Source organism: Vicugna pacos, chromosome 8 (genome assembly GCF_048564905.1).
Source record: "Vicugna pacos chromosome 8, VicPac4, whole genome shotgun sequence".
NCBI lineage: Eukaryota > Metazoa > Chordata > Mammalia > Artiodactyla > Camelidae > Vicugna > Vicugna pacos.
Genome location: NC_132994.1, coordinates 66261135 through 66280692, shown reverse-complemented (window position 1 = coordinate 66280692; position 19558 = coordinate 66261135). Strand labels below are relative to the sequence as shown.

At 39.7% G+C, this 19558-nt stretch overlaps 1 protein-coding gene across 5 annotated transcripts in view; it reads left to right on the top strand.

Moving 5' to 3' along the window:
* The window catches only part of SYNE1 (spectrin repeat containing nuclear envelope protein 1), a 427466-nt gene that overhangs the window by 302056 nt on the left and 105852 nt on the right, over nt 1-19558 (top strand). For 2 of the 5 annotated variants that reach the window (XM_072966061.1, XM_072966056.1), the window contains 7 exons: nt 1748-1904; nt 3707-3838; nt 4051-4206; nt 7999-8208; nt 12570-12671; nt 17067-17186; nt 18739-18939. In XM_072966061.1, coding sequence (XP_072822162.1) covers nt 1748-1904; nt 3707-3838; nt 4051-4206; nt 7999-8208; nt 12570-12671; nt 17067-17186; nt 18739-18939 — 1078 coding nt within the window. Of the gene's footprint in view, nt 1-1747; nt 1905-3706; nt 3839-4050; nt 4207-4765; nt 6558-7998; nt 8209-12569; nt 12672-17066; nt 17187-18738; nt 18940-19558 lie in introns of those variants that run through there. The other 3 variants (XM_072966058.1, XM_072966057.1, XM_072966059.1) reach the window with 2 other exon arrangements.

Genomic DNA, 19558 nt, shown 5'->3' with positions numbered 1-19558 from the left:
AATTGGTTTATGTAAGAAAACTCCTGTGGGAGGGGCATGACTTGCTTCATGGGTTCAAATTTAATATATGAGGAGTAAGTGACATGGGAGAATTGATAGAGGGGTCCTTCCAAGATCACTAAGAAATTTCAACTTGAAATTAATTGATACAAATACCAAAGGGAAAGAAGAACATTTTCTAAGAGAAACGAAAGGCTGTGTTCTAATTTAAGACTGATTTGCTGGTGGTATTTTTATCTGTGTCAATGATTAAATATATATAAGAATATAGAGATATTAAATATCTCCTGGCTTTATACTGCATTGTTGTACAAACATAAATGAATTAAAAGCGATGCACTAAAAGCGATGTCCACCACCACAAAAGACAGCACAATGAAGAAATTAAATTTCATAAGAACCTTAAAACTTGTTTTTTATTTAAAAAGATTGTTTTTGAAAAACACATAGGGAAACCCAGAGACTCATATAACTAACAAAATTAGATACCACTTTTATTTTGGTAGTTTTTTCACTTGACATTCCTTTTTTAGATCAGTCTGCGTTGATCCATATAGATCTAATTCTTTCGTTTTAGCTGCTTAACAGTATTTTACCGTATGAAAATAATAGCTCATTCACCCATGATGGGACTTTGCATGGCTTCCATTTCTTTTTTCGCTATCGCTAGCCTCGTTGAACTTAACCTTCTCACGTGCCGTCAGGTGCACAGGTGAGAAATAATCTCCAGGTCATATCCTAGGAGTAGAGTTCCCGCATCATAGCCCGACAGATAATTTTTTAAGGCTTACCTCTACAGACGTACCTAAGGAAACCATTGTATTCAGTAGTTATTCTGAGAGGAACTGGCTTTGCCAGTGAACTTTGTTTCCCTTCCCTGGAGCAAAAGTTTCCATCAGAATAGCAGTTATTATCTAGTGTGGCTTTCAGACGGTTCTAGTAGGACTTCAAAACTCCTGACAAACTAAGATCTATTAGCACTTGGGTCCCCCAGATTCTTGCTGTTACCATTATCATTATTATTGGGCCCCATTTATTGAGTGCTTGTTTTTTTTTTTTTTTTTGCCAGAAAAGTTCATAGTGTTATGTGTATTGTCTCTGAAGTCAATTCTCATACTTCTGCAAGATAAACACTACCTCCATTTTAAATAAGAGAAAATGGAGGCTCTGTGAAGTGAAGCAAGTTATTCAAAGTCACAGATCTAATGTGCTGAACAGGGAACCCAGGTCTGTCTCACCCCAAAGGCCACAGGTGCCACCTCCTACCTGTCTTTAAGGATGATGCCTCAGTGCCTTCCTTCCATGTCCTGTACTCCTGTTCCATGTCCTGAAACCTGCTCTCAAGCATTTCCTTTGGACTCAGGGTGAAAACTCTCAGTAGACTAGGCAATGTTTTTAGGGTTTTTGAATTAATGTGTGGGCTATTTGTCAAAGGGTACTAGTCTGATCATACGCTTTCTGATTCTAAAGGTTACGTTTATTTTTTAATCTTTAATACTGAGCTGTTTTCAGTGTATTTTAAAATTATTATGCTCATAGTTCAATTATAATATGAGTAAGAATATACTTGTTTTATGGTTAGTCCCAAATTTTCTATTTTAATGTAATATCTTTAAAGTATAAGCTCATGGCTTAAATAATCTGGTTCCAATTTTAGAGGCCAGATTCTAGCACACACAGTAAGTCACCTAGAACTTACCAGCTTTTCACACGCATTGTAAACTTAGATTATTTATTCTTCTAATAGCGAAAAACCTGATGTGTTATCCCAGGAGTTGGGGATGGAAGGGGAGAAATCACCTGCTGAAGACCAGATGAGAATGAAATGGGAAAGCCTACATCAAGAATTTAGTACCAAGCAGAAACTACTTCAGAATGTTCTGGAACAGGAACAAGAGCAAGTGGTATCGAACATTTTGCTTTTACATGTTTAACTAATATAAAAGATGTACAGCTTACTCTACAGGAATGAATGTAACTGTGCAATAATCTGTATTTCCTCATCAATTCCAAAATAAGATAGAAAACAGCTGACTCATCCTACCTTTTTCTTAACAGGCCTGTTTCACATATCCCTCTATAATTGTATCTTTTTATGTAGAAATTTATTTGACTTCTAGGTACTCTTCTCCTCAGAGATGATTAATATTTGATGACTCATTCACATAAACCATTAAGTTTTAAACAGCCCCCTCTTTTCCCCACAACTTTGAAAATCAAGGGTGCAAATTAAGGATATACACATCCAGACCAAAAGAAATTCTACAGATTTGTCAGTAAATTACTAAGTTGTCTTATTTTCCATTGCTACTTCCAGTATTTAATCATTTCAGAAGACCTTAATAAGAAACATATTGGGACCTCAGTGGAGCTAAAGGAAGGGGAAGCCAGTGATCAACTAGAATGGTCACTGATCCATCTGTAGGCTGGTTCCCAAGATGGGTGGGTACTTGTGATGCTGGAGTTGGTTCCACTAAGTGAGCCAAATCCAGCAGAATAAAATGCAGCAACAGAAGGTTCTAGGTAGATAATGACTATTAGTTCACTCTAAGCAGAAGCCAGAGGACAATGGGGAGTCAGAGGAACTCACCCCTTCAAGAATTAATAGGGGAAGCAGAAGCCTGTGGGAAGCCACACCACAGCTGTGGTCCAGCGGGACTTTGAAGCTAGGAGCCTCGTCCCAGATTCTGGGCCAGCAATGCTCTGAGACATTCCACTTTGGTGATATTGTCGGAGTAAATTCTAGGACCTTTACTGTAGATCTGAGGACATTGCTCTTCTCACTGATCTGGCCAGGACTAGCTCAGGGGCTGGGAGAGGCTGACCCCGGAAGCAAAAGGGTGCCAGTAATTACAGAGCATCTGAGGAGGGAAAGGCAGGAGCTGACCAAGCAGGCACCGTAGGGCAGCTACATCAGGGATTACCTGAAAAGGGATGATCTAACGGTTATAATGTGCCCCCTCATCTACCCTCAGTGGCTATGACTCCTGTTCCTGGGAATGTGGATCCCAGCCAAGGAAATATTTTAGACAGTTCTGAAAAATTAAGCAGCCGGGGGGGTCCATAAACAGGAATCAAAGATGAAGCAAAAGTAAAAAAAAAAAAGAAGTGGAAAGCTGCTATGCTAGGTGTGGCTTTAAAGAGATGCTGGGTGGTGGCATCTCAGCTCCGGCAGGGAATGAGCCTGGAGTGTTTAGAGGATAACGAGCAATCAGCCTGGCAGGTAAGGCAAGAATAAGATGGTCTAAAAATCTATGGGAAACTGAGTTTGATTGGAAACATTCGAAAGTTTGGATGCCGGGCCATATCGTGGGCCTTACTAGGGTGACACTGCTGTGCCTAAAAGAGTGTAAGGGAGATGAGGGAATCATGAAAGCAGAAGGATCGGTCTAGATACGGTATTTAGGATGGATTATTTCATCATGGGTAGTGCGAAACCAAGACAAGTTGAGAGGAAGGCTTTGAATTTTTTCCCCACTATTTTCTTTTTTCCTTTTTCTTTTTCTTTTGGTCCCTAAGGGGAAACACTGCCATTGCAGAACCTGGTCACCATGTTTAGTGAACATGTGTGGCAGAGGTCATTTCTCTCTAGCAGAAGTGTCCGTGAGGACAGTTTTCCCAGCCTCTGCTTCAGGGTGCGTTTCTCAATGAGAACTCCTGAGCATATCACAGATGCTTGTAAATAAGTTCCCCTGTCTGCCTCCAGCTTTACAGCAGGCCAAATCGGCTCCTGTCTGGCGTACCACTGTACAAGGGGGACGGGCAGGCCCAAGATAAATCTGCGGTGACGTCTTTGCTGGATGGACTGAACCAGGCCTTCGAGGAGGTTTCATCCCAGGTAGGGCTGCACGCTTGGGTTGCTGGTGGATCCTGGGCCCCACGAGGTTGCCCGGCCCCTGGGCATGAACTGTCGGGACCCAGCACTTGTGATAAGCCTAGAAAGGCAGAGCCGTTGGACCCCAGCATCTCCTCCTGGTATTTTCCTTTGATTCCTCAAAACATTGTACTTAATTATTTCTTCCCCTTCCCTCCTTTTTTTTTTTTTCTCAGGGCGGAGGGACAAAGAGGCAGAACATTCACTTGGAACAGAAGTTGTATGATGGGGTCTCAGCTACCTCCACTTGGTTGGATGACGTTGAGGAACGTTTATTTGTTGCCACAGCACTTTTACCGGAAGAGACGGAAACTTGCCTCTTCAACCAAGAGGTAAGTTTGGCAGCTTGTGTCTATGAGTGTATGACCTTACAAAGCACTTGAAATGTTGATGTTGGATAATTAATGTTATATATAAAGAAGATAATTAGAGTTCTGGTCAAGATGGCGGAGTGATAGGACCATGAACTTGCCTCTCCTTGCGACTACAATGAATCCACGACTGGATGCTAAACAACCATGGAAAAAAGACTGGAACCTAGCAAAAGAGATCTTCTGCAACTGAAAACATAAAGAGGGAACCACAGCAGGACAGTAGGAGGGGCGTGCTTGTGATATAATTGGGCCCCATACCCCCCGGGTGGGCAACCCACAAGCTGAAGATTAGTTAAGTCGCAGAGGCCCTCCCACAGGAGTGAGAGCTGTAAGCCCCACATCAGGCTCCCCAGCTTTGGTCCCGGCATTGGGAAGAGAAGGAGACCCTAGGACATCTGGTTTTGAGACCAGGGGGCTTGGCTCTGGGATCCTCACAGGACTGGGGGAAATGGAGACTTCATTCATTTGAGAAGCGTACACCTGCACCAGGTCCAAGGGCAGAGGCAGTGATTTCATAGGAACCTGGGCCAGACCTGCCTGCTGGATTTAGAGGGTCTCCAGGGGACATGGGGGACAGCTGTGGCTCACTCAGGGGACATAAAAGCTGGTCGTGGACATTCCGGGATTGTTCATCTACATGAGCTTTCCTGGAGGCTGACATCTTGACTGGATCATCAGCACCAAGACCCAGCCCCACCCAACAGCCTGTAGGGAAGCCTCAGGCCAAACAACATTCAGGGTGGGAACACAGCCCCACCCATCTGCAGACTTCCTGAGTCACAAAGGCCTCTAGACACTGATGGGCCCTACCCACCAGAGGCCCAGGACCAAGGTTCTCCCAGCAGTGGGCAGGCACCGGCTCCTCCTGCCAGGAAACCTGCATAAGCCTCTAGTCCAGCCTCATCCACCAGGGGCAGATACCAGAAATAAGAAAACAACAGTCCCAAATCCTGTGGAAGGAATCCATAAACACATAGAAAGATAGATGACGTGAGGTGGCAAAGGAATATCTCCCAGGCCAAGGCACAAGATAAAATCCCAGAAGAAGAAATAAATGATGAGATAGGTAATTTATCTGAGAAAGAGTTTCAAGTAATGATGGCCAAGATGTTCAGAGAACTCAAGAGGAGTATAGATGCACAGAGCAAAGTTTTTAGCAAAGAGTTGGAAAATATAAAGAAGACACAAACAGAGCTGAATAAAATCACTGAAATGAACCATACACTAGGAGGAACCAAGAATAGACTAAATGAATGAGGCAGATCAGTGAGCCAGAAGACAGATTAGTGGAAATCACTACTGCAGAACAGAAAAAAGAATAAAAAGGAATGAGGATAGTTTAAGAGAACTCTGGGACAATGTGAAGCACTCTGATATTTGCATCATAGGGGTCCCAAAAAAAGAAGAGAGAAAGAAAGGACCTGAGAAAATTTTTGGAGAAATAATAACCAAAAACTTCCCCAACTTGGGAAAGGAAACAGCCACCTGAGTCCTGGAAGCACAGAGACTACCACACAGAATCAACCCAAAGACGTACACACCAAGGCACATAGTCATCAAACTGACAACAATTAAGGATAAGGAGAAAATATTAAAACTAGCAAGAGAAAAGCAATGAATAACATACAAGGGAACTCCCATAAGGTTATCAGCTGATTTTTCAGCAGAAACTTTACAGGCCAGGAGGGAGTGGCATGATATATTTAAAGTGATGCAAGGGGGAAACCTGCAACCAAGAATACTCTATACAGCAAGGCTCTCATTCAGACTTGATGGAGAAATCAAAATTTTCAGATAAACAAAAGCTAAAAGATTTCAGCACCACCAAACCAGATTTACCAAAATGTTAAAGGAGCTTCTCTGGTCATCAAACTGTAAGAAAAGAGAACAAAAAGAAGAAAGAGAAAAAAATTAAAAGAGAGAGAGAGAGACCTACAAAAGATTGCTTTGGCCATTCGGGGTCTTTTGTGGTTCCTTATAAATTGTGGAATTGTTTGTTCTAGTTCTGTAAGGAATGTCGCAAGTGTTTTGATGGGGGTTGCGCTGGATCTGTGGATTGCTTTGGGTGGTATGGCCATTTTGATGGTGTTGATTCTTCCAATCCAGGAGCACAAGAAATCTTTCCATTTCTTTGTGTCACTTTAGTTTTCAGAGTATAGGTAACCTCCTTGGTTAAGTTTATTTCTAGGTATTTTGTTGTTTTTGATGTAATGGAAATGTCTCTGCCAGTTATAAAATTCTGGTTTTTGAAGTGAAAAAAAAAAGTAAATGAAGGGCTGCAAATGGCAAAATATCCTTCATTTTTATGGGTGAGTTGTATTCCATTTTATATATATATACTACATCTCCACTATCTATTCAACTATTGATGTGCACTTAGGATGCTTCCATATCTTGGCAATTATAAATAATGTTGCTGCTAATAGCAGGGTTATGTATCTTTTTGAGTTAATTCTTATTTTGTGGTAGGCTTTATTCCTTTGATAACTATGTAAGTTTAAAAAGCTAAAGCTCTAAGAGGAGAGGATATAGCTCAAGTGGTAGAGTGCATATTTAGCATGCATGAGATCCTGGGTTCAATCCCCAGTACCTCCTCTAACAACAGATAAATAAGTAAACCTAATTACCTCCCCCCACCAAAAAGAAATTAAAAAGCTAAAGCTCTAAACGTTCTTAGAAACAATGAACAGTACATATATGTAAACTAAAAAATAAATGTGCAGTAAAAATAAATGATCTATCAAGCCATGAAAGACAGAAGAAACTTCAAAGACATATTACTAAATGAAAAGGCTACAAACTGTACTATTCCAACCAAATGACATTCTGGAAAAGGCACAGCTACAGAAACAATAAAAAGATTGTGGTTTCCAGGGGTTTGAGGAGAGGGAGGGAGGAATGATAGATGGAGCACAAGGGATTTTTAGGGCAATGAAATTATTCTGTGTGGTACTGTAGTGGCTACATGTCTTTATGCATTTGTCAAAACCAATAAGAATGTACAAAATCAAGAGTAAACCCTAAAGTTATACTATAGACTTTGGTTGATAATAATGTGCCCATGTCGGTTCATCACTTGTACCAAATACGCCACACTGGTGAGGGATGTTGAGGACAGGGGAGTATATATGTGTGGGCTATGTGGAAACTCTGTATTTTCTGCTCAATTTTGTTGTGAACGTGAAACTGCTCTAAAAGAATGAAGTCTATTAAAAAAAAAGAAGATAATTAATGTTAAGCATAAAGCAATTCTAATAAAGTACAAATGAGGTGTATTTCCAAGGAGACTAATGCAGAAAAGAGCTGTTTAAATACAGAAAGCTCTCAAAGATATTTATGTTTGGTTTTTTTTTTTTTAATTCTTTGTCTTGTGTATGTAGGAGGCGGAAAAAATTGAGAACTCTGTGGAAACCCTGTTCTATGTTGCAAATCCTCCACATATGCAACACAAGCTAAAAATAGTAATTATGAATTTCTAAATGGCACTTTAGAAAACTCACTTTTTTTCACCAAATATTATATATGATTATTAGCGAATGATATAAAGTTTCTGAGGAAAATCTTTCCAACAATAACTTGCCTAATATTTATGGAAGTATATGAAAATGGTCCAACTTGCTTTAGATGCAATTATCAGTGAACAGTGAGAGAGATAGTGGACTTTCTATGAGGAAATGACTTGATTTGTATATAAATTCATGGATCTAAACATTGAAATGCACTTTCTTTTTTTTTTTTTATCAACCCCAGACTCTTGCCAAAGATATTAAGGAAATGTCTGAAGAAATGGATAAGAACAAGATCTTGTTTTCCCAAGCATTTCCAGAGAACGGCGATAACCGAGGTGTTATTGAAGACACTTTGGGTTGTCTTTTGGGCAGGTTATCTTTGCTAGACTCGGTAGTAAATCAGCGATGTCATCAGATGAAGGAAAGACTTCAGCAGATTCTAAATTTCCAGGTAAGACATCAACAGGAGGGGTCTGGCCATTCTCCGGCTACATTCAATAATAAAGAGGACCCTAGTGAGGTATGAGATAGACCTACTTTTTTTTTTTTTGCTCAAATGTACAAAAAGCAAGAACATTACAGAAAAATAAGGGGATTGAACTCAAGGAATAGAAAACTAAAAGCTTTATGCTCCTAGAAATGCAAAGTCAAGGAAACCAGCCCACCAAACGAAGGGCTGACGAGAACTTTAAATGCAACCGGTGGAAGTCATATTTATGGCACGTTATGCTGATAATTTGCAGTTGATGATGGTAGAGTTTAAAACATAAGACCCTCCCCCAAAAAAACATGCAGGATGTGCTGTTATGCATAATGAACCCTGGACTCCCCATACCTGGGGGCCATGGACAGTGACTCTGGCCTAATTACTTCTACTTCTGTTAAAAGTGTATTCCTTTACTTCCCAATCTTCACTCTGCAGACTTACTGCCTTTTAGCCCCAGACTGCCGACCAAATAATTGTGTGCTTATGAGACTTTTCCTGTGACTATAAACGTAAGCAAATTGCAAAAGCTGCTGATAAACTTTAGTGTTGATTTTCATTGCTCATAAAAAGCATCTTTGGGGACTACTTAAGTTTTAATTGAACTTCATTCTTAACATAGAAGATTTATAAAATGAGTTTTAACTGAACTTAATTTTTAACAACCGTAGATGATTTATAAAATAGATTCATGTAATACATGTAATTAGGGCCAAGGGATTAGTATAAAGTTTTGACTTGCAAAAAAAAAAAAAAAGAAGTACTATAAAATGTCAAATAAATGTACCATTAGCCAAGAAACATGAAATTTTCCATATATTCATCTAGGGGGACAAATTGTCACTGCCTTTCAGTAGTTTACAGTCTTAAAACTATAAGCTAAAATTATCACAAACATTCAGGTATTTTTTTATTCACAAAAAATGTTTACATGTATTATTGACATAATAATAGTAATATGGCTTTATCACTTACTTTGTATAATCGTAGCTGCTTCTCTGACCGTAGTGTCCCAAACTATTAAACCGTGCCCATAGTAACTGCCTTACAGGGCTTTGTGAGGACAAAACGAGCTAAAATATGTAAAACACTTTGAACAGTGTCTAAAACAGAGTACTGCTCAGAAAGCTTTGTTACTGTTGTTGCTATGAATAGTAGTATTTATTACAATAGACAGAGGATTTGAAACCAATGGAAAGGTCAGATTATTTCTCCAAGGTTATGTAACCATCAAGAACTAGAAGCAGGTTTTGACTCAAAGAATGTTTGTATATTTTATATTGTTAGGATGATGGCAGGGGGATGGAGAAAAATAGACCAACTCATGATGATATATTTTGAAGGCAGAATCAATTGAGAGGCATTGGTTGATGGTTTGGACCTGGGGAACAAGAGACAGGGGGACTCTGACTTGAGCGTCTTGGGGGCATTGGCTGACAGAGAAGACAGGTGGGTAGCAGTGCCACTGACCAATGGGCAAGACTGGGTCCCTGGCAGTAACCACTGGCCAGGCAAAGATGGGGTAGAATTAAGATACTTAGGTGAATAGTCACAAGTCCTGTGGCTTAGAAAAATGACCTGCATTAGATGTTTGTATTTGTGTCTGTTATGTTGTGTAGTACATGGGAAGAAAGAGCATTTCCCTTGGAGTCAAAAAACTGGGGTCGACTATCTGGGTATTTTGATTTGAATGCAAGATCTGACTGCATGTACACAGGATGTCTAAAATCAGCAAGTCTGCTGTGCAACTTATGGAAACTGGTTGCATTCCTGTAAATTTCCCCTTGCATAAAATAATGCACTGAGTTTTAACAGCATTCTAGTCTATTGGCCATGAATGAGGTGGGTTAAAAGGATTCACTGTGCTGGTGTTTTTGGTACTTTTAAATTGTTACTGGTAATTATAGGCAGTCAGAGTCAAAAGTGAACTAAGCACGAACACTCTGGAACTTACTTTGGTTAGAGGACCAAGGAGAGAACAACAAACCATGAAATCCTCTTTCAGTCACGTTCTTTGTGTGTGTGTGTGTGCCAACAAGTTTCTCCTTGTTCGTGGCCAGCTCATGAACAAAAACCTACATTTCAAAATGTTTGTGCTCCAGTTTAATTGAGAGAAAGAGTTCCAATGTTAATATAATTAAAGGTCAAGTTACAAACCATTTTATTTTACTTTGTACCAAGCGCCCGGTATACTGTCAGTGCTCAGTGCTCAGTGAAATGGCAGCCTTCATTTGCCAGTTAACTTTTGAGTATCAGCTTTTGCCAGACTGCTGACATTATCCTATACCCAACAGACAACCTGGAAGAATTGGTAGATCTTACGTAGATGTCTATTATCTACAAGGAATCACAAGTTACTATTAACTATTCTGTATTCAGGAATCTTTTATCCATAGACTGAAACCCAGCTAAATTTCCTGGACATTTTTATAACTGAGTGTTTTAAATTATTTAAAAAATGAAAAATGAAAGAATTTCTAATTAAATGAGTGAAGCCGCACAAGTGATTTTAAAGCTTTAAACTTTCTATGGACCTGTTTCTGACACAGCTAGAAGCCTACCTCTTTATACCTTGCAAGCAATTCCAGTGACTGTAAGAAAAAACTTGTGATGTCTGTTATGTGTGTGGTATTTAGACACCTTAATTACCCTGCTGTGTCACAAGTGTGGCGGTAAGAAATAGTTAAAACCTTCAGATTTTCATTTTTAAGAAAATACCAACATCCATATGGTTAAAAGGACCTCTTATAGTCTTTTATTTAGTAATTTTTAAATCAGTCATATTCTCTGCTTTGCTGTCTTCTTGCCTAGTCTCTTCCGGTCATCAGTGCAGCTTCCAGAAATGTGAACTCTGTTCTCTGTTACCCAGAGGAGAACATGATTAAGATGGAAAATATACTATTAAAAATGTAAAGATGATATACAGCAAGTCCATGCACAGTCTTCATTTCAGACCCATGCTGTTTATACTTATCTACTCATTTAGATTAACTGAAATGTTTTTCTAAATGCATGTAGATGATAAAGATGTTATTTCTTTTGAATCGGTTCAAATGAATGGGAAGCATCTTTTCCTTCTCACGGTCCACGTGGCCTCACCCTGAACACAGACGAATGGTACAAGCACTGTCCTAACTCAGCAGCCAAACTCCTGCTCCCGGCATCATTTTCCCAGTGCTCTTCTTACAGTTCCTCGTTTAGTCTGCAGCTAGGCTTGCGGGTTGGTTCGGGGTTTGGTCAGTGACAGTTATCGTGTGCTTTTCTCTAACTCTCACGTTCAGTGCTATTTCTTTTCTTTCTTTTTTTCAAACTGCGCAATTCACCTACTATTTTGCTTTTTAGTCCTGCACTTTGTGTTCTGATGCTTCCATACATCGTGAAAGACTTTTTTCTTCAAGCCTTGGTGTGATTATCTGCCTCATGAGATGATCAGAATTTTGGCATCTTGGTGACACACTGGAATATGATCAGCCCCCAGTGAGGAGAATGTGATGAGTCAGACTTCAGCCTGTGATGCACCATCAGCCCATCGAAGACGTTTCTGACTAATGAGAAATAGAGCTTATTTGCTTTTACTTCAGGAGAAATATTAAAAATTTTATAATTCAAATTTTGTTCTAGTTTATTAATCCTTTTAGAATTGAGTACCAAAATTCTGATAGTTACCTCTTTTCTGTACAAAGCTAACTTAATATAAGTTTATCTGGACATTTAAATGAGTCATGTTTATGAACAAAAGGCTGAGCTAAGATCTTTTAGCATTATCTCTTTGTATGTCTTTGGTCATTGTGAATAATATTTCTTTTTTAAACTTCTGGTTGGCTTTTTATGAGCTTGTACAAATTCGTTGAAAATAAGAGAAAGAAGAAAGTGAGGAAGGGAGGGAAGGAGAATAGAAAGGAAAAAGGAGATTATAATTATTCTTAAGCATAAAATTTTCCCCAAATCGAGATATCACCTACAGATTATCTTACTAGATAGTTGTCGTTAGTGTAACATTTATGCTGCAGTGTTTAAATGTGCTCATTTAGTACAGAAATAACTAGAAGATTAGGGTGACCAGTGTTGGTTTTTTTTTTTAAGTAGTGCTTTTTACTTGCATTCTTTGTCTCCATTTGTATTGTATTGGAAATGCTTTGTATAACAAATTCTTCAAAGGTCAATTTTAGCACTTATGTAAATCGTTAACAGTTCCTCTTACTTTCCCATAGGACAATATTTTTCCTTCTGGACATTAAATTCCTATAGCTACCTATTATTTCTAAGAACGTGTGTTATATTTACAATCACTTTGAATTGTTACGTCTTCCTGTCGCTTTCCTCCTTAGAATGATCTGAAGGTTCTGTTTACATCACTGGCTGACCACAAATACATCATTCTGCAGAAACTGGCAACTGTGTTGGAACAGCCTGTGGCCGAGCAAATAGAGGTATTTACAGCTGTCTTTTTCCAGAAGAGCAAATGCAATGAGTAGAGCTGATTTACTAGGAAATTTCGGATATTCTATGAAAGACTGATGGCTCACTGTGGTGTTTTCATTGGTCACGTATTTTATTTTTAAGGCTTGAATAACTGCTTGGATTACATGGACTCTGTCCCTTACTTCTGCATGCAGCCAGGAAATGTGAGATAGGAAAGGGCATTAATGACAGATGCCACCTAACAGTGAGCTTAGACATGAACCTCAGTGACATTTGGCAGGGAGTCAGACTGTCCTGGTAGTGATACGAATGAAGCACCATGGACATAGTTTAGAAGGTGGGTCCATTACCTTCAGTGGTGATCAGATCAGGGGAAAATTTGGTAAAGGGAAATTTGAACTGGACTTAGAAGTTTGGACATGCAGAGACTGGGAAGGAAGGTGCCAAATAAAGAGGAGAGCCAGAACAAAGACAGAAATGTTAGACAGTTCAGGGCACTTTGGGAAAAAAGCAAGTAACCCTGTTTAGCTGAACTTAACGAGGAACCAAAGTGATTGAGGGGAAATAATGTTGGAAGAGAAAAATTTGAGGCAATTTCTAAGACCAGTTGATTGTCAAAAAATTTGGACTCTATTCTACAAATGAGTGGCCTTGAAACTTCATGGATTGCACACTTCATTGGTGAAAAAGAAGTAAGCACATACCACAAATACGTCTACCTATTTATAAATTGTAAGCAGGTACTATGTTACAAAGCATACACACAAATGAAAGTTTTAAAATGCATGTGGTTGAATATAAATGAAAGATGTAGTATTGCATCCTCATAGAGCATCTTACTGCACTTTGGGGTACTTACACTCACCTTGTACACCACTGACAGTGGAAGGTCACTAGGGATATTTGAGGGTGAGGGTGAGGGTCAGTGTCAGCTCCTGCTTCTGGATGAGTGACATGGCAGCCTCAGGGTCAGGAAGGAGGGTGACCATCCGAGGGTCCCCATGACTGCACTGAGGAGAAGGAATGAGGATTCACACCATCACACTGGCAGTGGAAACAGGGAGGGGAGAAGAAATGGGAAGGCTGTTACATAGAAGATCCCTTTTTGTAGGCTCATGACTATGAAAATGTGTATTTTAATAGAATTTCATAACCTAATTTCAGTAGATCTCCAATGATTCTATGGGTAAGCCACAGGGAATCACCTGAAATAGAAATCATGAGAAAATTTCTCAGTATAAAGGGATCACTCTCTCTCTCACCATCTAAGGTAGTTCACAAAATTATATGTGCATATGTCTTTTTCTTGACCATAATTTCATTTGTTTTTTTAAAAGCAATCCCTCATTTTCCCCAAATTAAAAAGCATCCTTCCATGTCATAGCTTCTGCTTGCAAGGACATTTTTTATTTTCATTTTTATTTTTCGGTTCGTATTGTATCTGATTCCAAACAAGATTTGAGCAGCTGTAGTGATGCTTTGCCTTGAATTTCGAGTGTGAAATTTAAGGTCTGTATGACCGCAAGTGACACTTTTATTAATTATTCACCAATGTAACTAAAGTAAATTTCACAGATATAAATAAATAACTGGCTTATCTTTTTGAATAAATGGAAGGCAACTTTTTAAAAAGTGCTAATTAATCCTCCTTGGGTTAAAGAGGTAATAAGAGCAGAAGGCATGGGGATTTATTCATCTTTTGAGTCATGTCTTTCTGACCTAGAACTGACCTGTTGCCCCATGAGTCTGGTGCACAGCTGTCTTCTGGGATCTCCATTTACTGCCATTCTGAGTACTTCCTTCCCTTCTCCCGTCTGTTGGGTCTTCTCTTTCCTGAGTCCCAAGTCTTTGTCTTTATTTTGTTGTTTCCTTGTCTTGCTAAAGCATATCCTTACTAGGAAAGGATGCACGCTAGATATAATTCTTCAGCATTCTGCATGTATGAAAATGTTCCAGTTCTTTGCTCACACTTATGGTAGCGTGGCTCTTCATAGAAGTCTTGGTCAGTTTTTTATAGAGTTTTGAGGCTTTTCTTCCATTGTTTTCTAGCTTCCGGTGCTGGCTTGAGGAATCTAAAATTGTTCTCATTCCCGAGGGTCCCAGTGTTCTGCAATTTCACAATGATGTGCCTTTTATCCACTGGGCCAGGGGCTACTTTGATTGGGCAGCCTTCATCCTCCTCTTCTGGAACATTTCCTTGTGTCTATTAGAAATATTTATTTAACCATTTTTCATTCCTCTGTTTTATCTGTCTCCCTTTCTGAAACTCCTTGTAGGCAGGTGTGGGACACGCTGGTCCAGTCTTCTCATTTTCTCATCCAGAGACACTTCTCTCTGTCTTTTTGCTCTGTTTTCTGGAGACTTCCTCAGTTCCAACTCCAGACTTTTTTCTTGACTTTTGCATTTCTGATCTCAGGCATTTAATCTTTCCAGAAGTTTTTTTCGGTTCTCTGACTGGTCTGTTTTTGGTAGTATCCTGTTCCTTTTTTAAAAAAATGCATGACTGTTTGGAATCTCTCTGAGTATAGTAATAATTTTTTTGGTTGAAGTTTTTTTTTTTTTTTTGGATTAGGGGGCTTCGGGTGTTTTTTGGTTGAAGGTTTTTATTAGTCTTGGGGTTTTTTTGGTTTGTTTTTTGTTTTGTTTTGCCCTGGATAGTCGGTTTCCCTCCAGGTTGCTTCTATTTGTTGGCTTATTTTGGGCTCTGCCTTTCCTGTTAGAGGCTTTTCTCAGATATATGGAAATGTTTTGTTGTCTATTCGTATTTAGGATGGGAGACCAAACTGCAGAATGGGAACTTCATGAGTGGATGGGGCTGGACAGTTTTGAGATTTATTGAAGGGTGGTCTGTGTTGGCTATTTGTTGGGGAACCCTTGTGTCAACATTTTTAGGTCTCTTGGCCTTTTCACATTCCCCCAACTCCCCTTCTGTCTGGGAGGAGAGACGTGGCTTCAGCACTCCACACTCCAGAAGATGCAGGGCTCCTCATTCAGCGCTCAGTGGGCGTCCAGACACTTTATCCCTTTGTTCTCAGTCAAGGACTTAAGCCCACAGCTGTGTCTGGCGCCCCTCCATCCAGAGGCTGTCTGTTGTACCTTCTCCGGAAAATAACTTTCAGCCTTTCACCAAGGAAGGAAGAGCCAGTGTGGAATGAGGAAGGGGATCTGGGAAGTGAACTGCCCTTCAAGCATCTTTTCACCAAGCTCCCTTATTCAGCATCCCATCCCAGGTTGCCCCAAGTCCCAGAGATCCCTGTTGCTGAAATGTGGTGATGAAGAACCACTGCTAGCTTAGGATTCAGCTTTCTCGGATTTCCTAAGTCAGTCACCATGTATCCTTCTGATGTGCAGTTTGTAAAATTTTGTTAGTATTATCTTCTTTCCTGTTTCCTTGCTCTTACAGATTTATGGGGGAGAAAAACACACCAGAAAACAAGCAAACAAAATATTGGCTGTGGTTGTGGTGGGGACTCATGGAAGAGAAAGCAGGACACGTGTTTCCTCTGCCATCTGGAGTCCGTGTTCCTTTCATCCTCAAGGGCAGCTGAGGTGGCTTTTCTTCCAAAAGCCTCCTTCAGCTGCTTCAGGACTCACTGGTGGCTCCGGGCTCCAAAGCCATCTCGCAGGGATGACCGGCATCAAGTTTAGTACATGGTTGTATTCGGCCTTATTTCGTTTTCTTCTGCTTACTCAGCTTCCTCACCATCTCTAAGCTCCGTGAAGGCCAGGTTGAGGTCTTGTCCTGCTTCTGCAGACCTCACACTAGGAAGACAAGGCTCCACATGAACAGCCTCTTTCAGGCTCGATGGCTTGCTGTTCTCCTTTACAAGGAAGCAGACCTCCCTGACCACGCTGGAACATACTTTCCTCCTGCCTCACTGAACTTCTCTTCAAAGACGCTCAGAACTGCATTTCAGAAAACCAGAACATGGTCTCCTAGAGAATCTCAGGCAAATGCCTGTTTCTGACTCTGTCCTAAGTCATGCTTCTTATCCAGGTTCCCATTCAGTTTTCCTTATTTGTTCCAGGAAGCTGTTCTCCCAGCCATCCATGCTAAGCCCCTCCTACCTCCTCGCCTTTAAAATAGCTGATCTGTAGTGTAATAAAGGGCCTTCTTCCCTTTTCTGTATAATAGAGGACCATGGTTTTTATGTGATGTGGAAAATGTCTTTTTTTAATTCTTATTTATTTTATTAAAATGTAGTTGATTTACAACCTTAGTTTCAGTTGTACAGCAAAGTGATTCAGTCACACATGTACATACATGTATATTTTCTCAGTTTCTTTTACATGGAAAATGTTTTAGGTGGAGAGGGGAGGAACAAACAAGGGGACACCATAGTCACATTTTGCTTGGAGACTGTTCACAGGAGTTTTAATGAAATGTCATAAATCATACATAGGCAATACAGCAGGCTGAAGATGGGCTGAAGGAATTGGATGCAGGAATCACTGAGTTAAAAAGGCGTGCTGACAAGCTGCAGGTGGAGCAGCCTTCCGTGCAAGAACTCTCCAGACTTCAGGTACAATTTTCGCCCAGTGGCATTTGACTTCAATGGTACATCTTAACTAGAAGTTGAGAAAAAATTATTTTCTCTGTTTTTTCGGGTTTTGGCTAAAACAATTCATGTCATTGAGGCCCTGATTTTTCTTCCAAGTAACTCTTAAAACATTTTCTGAAACGTTCACTGTATTTCATAAAATAAATTATCAATTTTTGAGATTTACTGAAGGGTGGTCTGTCTGGGCTATTTGTTGGAGAACCCTTTTGTCCAATTTTTAAGTCTGATAGTCTCACATTAAGATTTTTTGACATTATTATTACTATTCCAGTGGTTAAGCATTGGTATCATTCCATTGTGGCATATTGTGTTCTACTATAGAAGATACAGTAATTAGCAACCTACCTGGAGAAGTTAAAAGAAAGATCTCTATGCTGCACTATACTCTACCCCCAAAAACCATTTTAAGGAAAAAAAATACTTAAGCTAATACTTTTTAGAAAGTGTATTTTCTCAAGTGTCCAAAATTGTAGTTTATATTTCCTACATGTTTGAATGGAAAAGAGACATTATTTCAATTCCAGAACCAAAAAAAAAAAATTAAACTAGAAGGCAGCTGAAATCTAAACAGACTTCCTGGCATCTTTCAGGAGTACAGAATAACACTTGGGATTAGAATGTTTTCCTACATCTGGCACCTGGGCAAGAATCTGTAATCAGGCTGGTAGGAAGATACTGGGATAGTAAACCCGCAAAGTAGCATCTGATAGGAAACACAGTTAAGTTATATTAAGGAAAAAAAACACACACATGTTAAGTTTTCTCTGAACTGAGCTATTGAGGGATTAATAGGATGAATCCAACACAGGGTCACAAGTTCTTTCTTTTGAGAAAATAAAATACCTCTTATTTTAAAAAGAACATTTTTATTTTAACTGTCTCATCTGATTACCTAACATTTCATAATATCATGGACCACTGCCCCCACTCTGTCCTTTTTAGACAGTTTGCCGACAGTACTTAAATGTCAGGTGTAAGAGTCAAGCGTCAGAGCTGTAAATAGGCATTAAAGTTGAACTTTTCCAGATTGAGCCATTTTGGCCTGCTAACCCTTAATATGATACATTAATTAGGTCCATATGCCTCAAATAAATTTCATATTTGGTGTATCATCACCCGCTAAAATGTCTTTCCAGTTTAGATAGTTATTTATTTACTCCACCACATTTGGCAAAAACAGGGCCTTTTTAAGTTTTAAAGTCTTTTTGCTCACATTAAACTCTTCTATTTCTGTAGCTGTTTATTTGAGGAATAGTCCCAAATCTGATTATTATTTAGTAGACAAAATGTTGAAGATACTCAATTCAGTTATTCTAAAATGATAAAATCTGAGAGCATTCTAAAAATCAGAACTACGTTTTCTGTGACTTTTCTCTTGGCCGTGTGAGCAGTGTTTCAGCATTTTAAGCCCACCTCACCATAGACTATTGGCATCCTGAGCGGACAGGCGTCAGGTGTACCTCACATAGAGGTACATTTGAATTAAGCACGAGTCTTGCGGTCTGTTTCTTAGGACATGTACGATGAACTGATGGTGACCATTGGCTCCCGGCGGAGCGGTCTGAACCAGAATCTTGCCCTCAAGAGTCAGTACGAAAGGGCCCTGCAAGATCTGGCTGACCTGCTGGACACTGGACAAGAGAAGATGGCTGGAGACCAGAAAATGATCGTGTCTTCCAAGGAGGAAATCCAACAGCTACTTGACAAACATAAGGTAAAAAAAAGAGAGAGAGAGAGAGACAGAAAATTTAGTTTTGGAAGTGCACTTTCACTCACTGATACAATACCTAGGATTATCCATCTTTTATGAGTTTCTACTTGTGTAAGTTACTCTTTAAAATGGTCAAAACTGTATATTCCAACGCACTGGCATTCAGTAGCGTAGAAAAATGATAAAGGATATATTCCTGTAATTTTGTAAGTGAGCAAAGAATACAGATCTTACCGTTTAGTTTAATGAGCGGTATTAACGATGCCTTCTCCCCTCATAGACTGCAATCAACAGGAAACTCAGGGACTCTTCAAACGAGCCCAGCTTCGTTCTTTTTCTTTTTTTTAAACTATCTTCAGCTGTTATTTTTGAAAGTATTTTATTTATTTATTATTGTATTACTTAATTATCTTATTTTGGTGGGGGGTGGTAATTAGGTTTATTTATTTTTTGGAGGACGCACTGGGGGTTGAACCCAGGACCTCATGCGAGCTAAGCATGCGCACTCTACCACCTCAGCTGTACCCTCCTCCCCCAGCTCCATTCTTAACTCGACTCTCTTCCTTTGTGTCCCTCATGCCCATTTGTTCATCTAGTCCTCAGTGTTCTCTCTGCTTTCCCC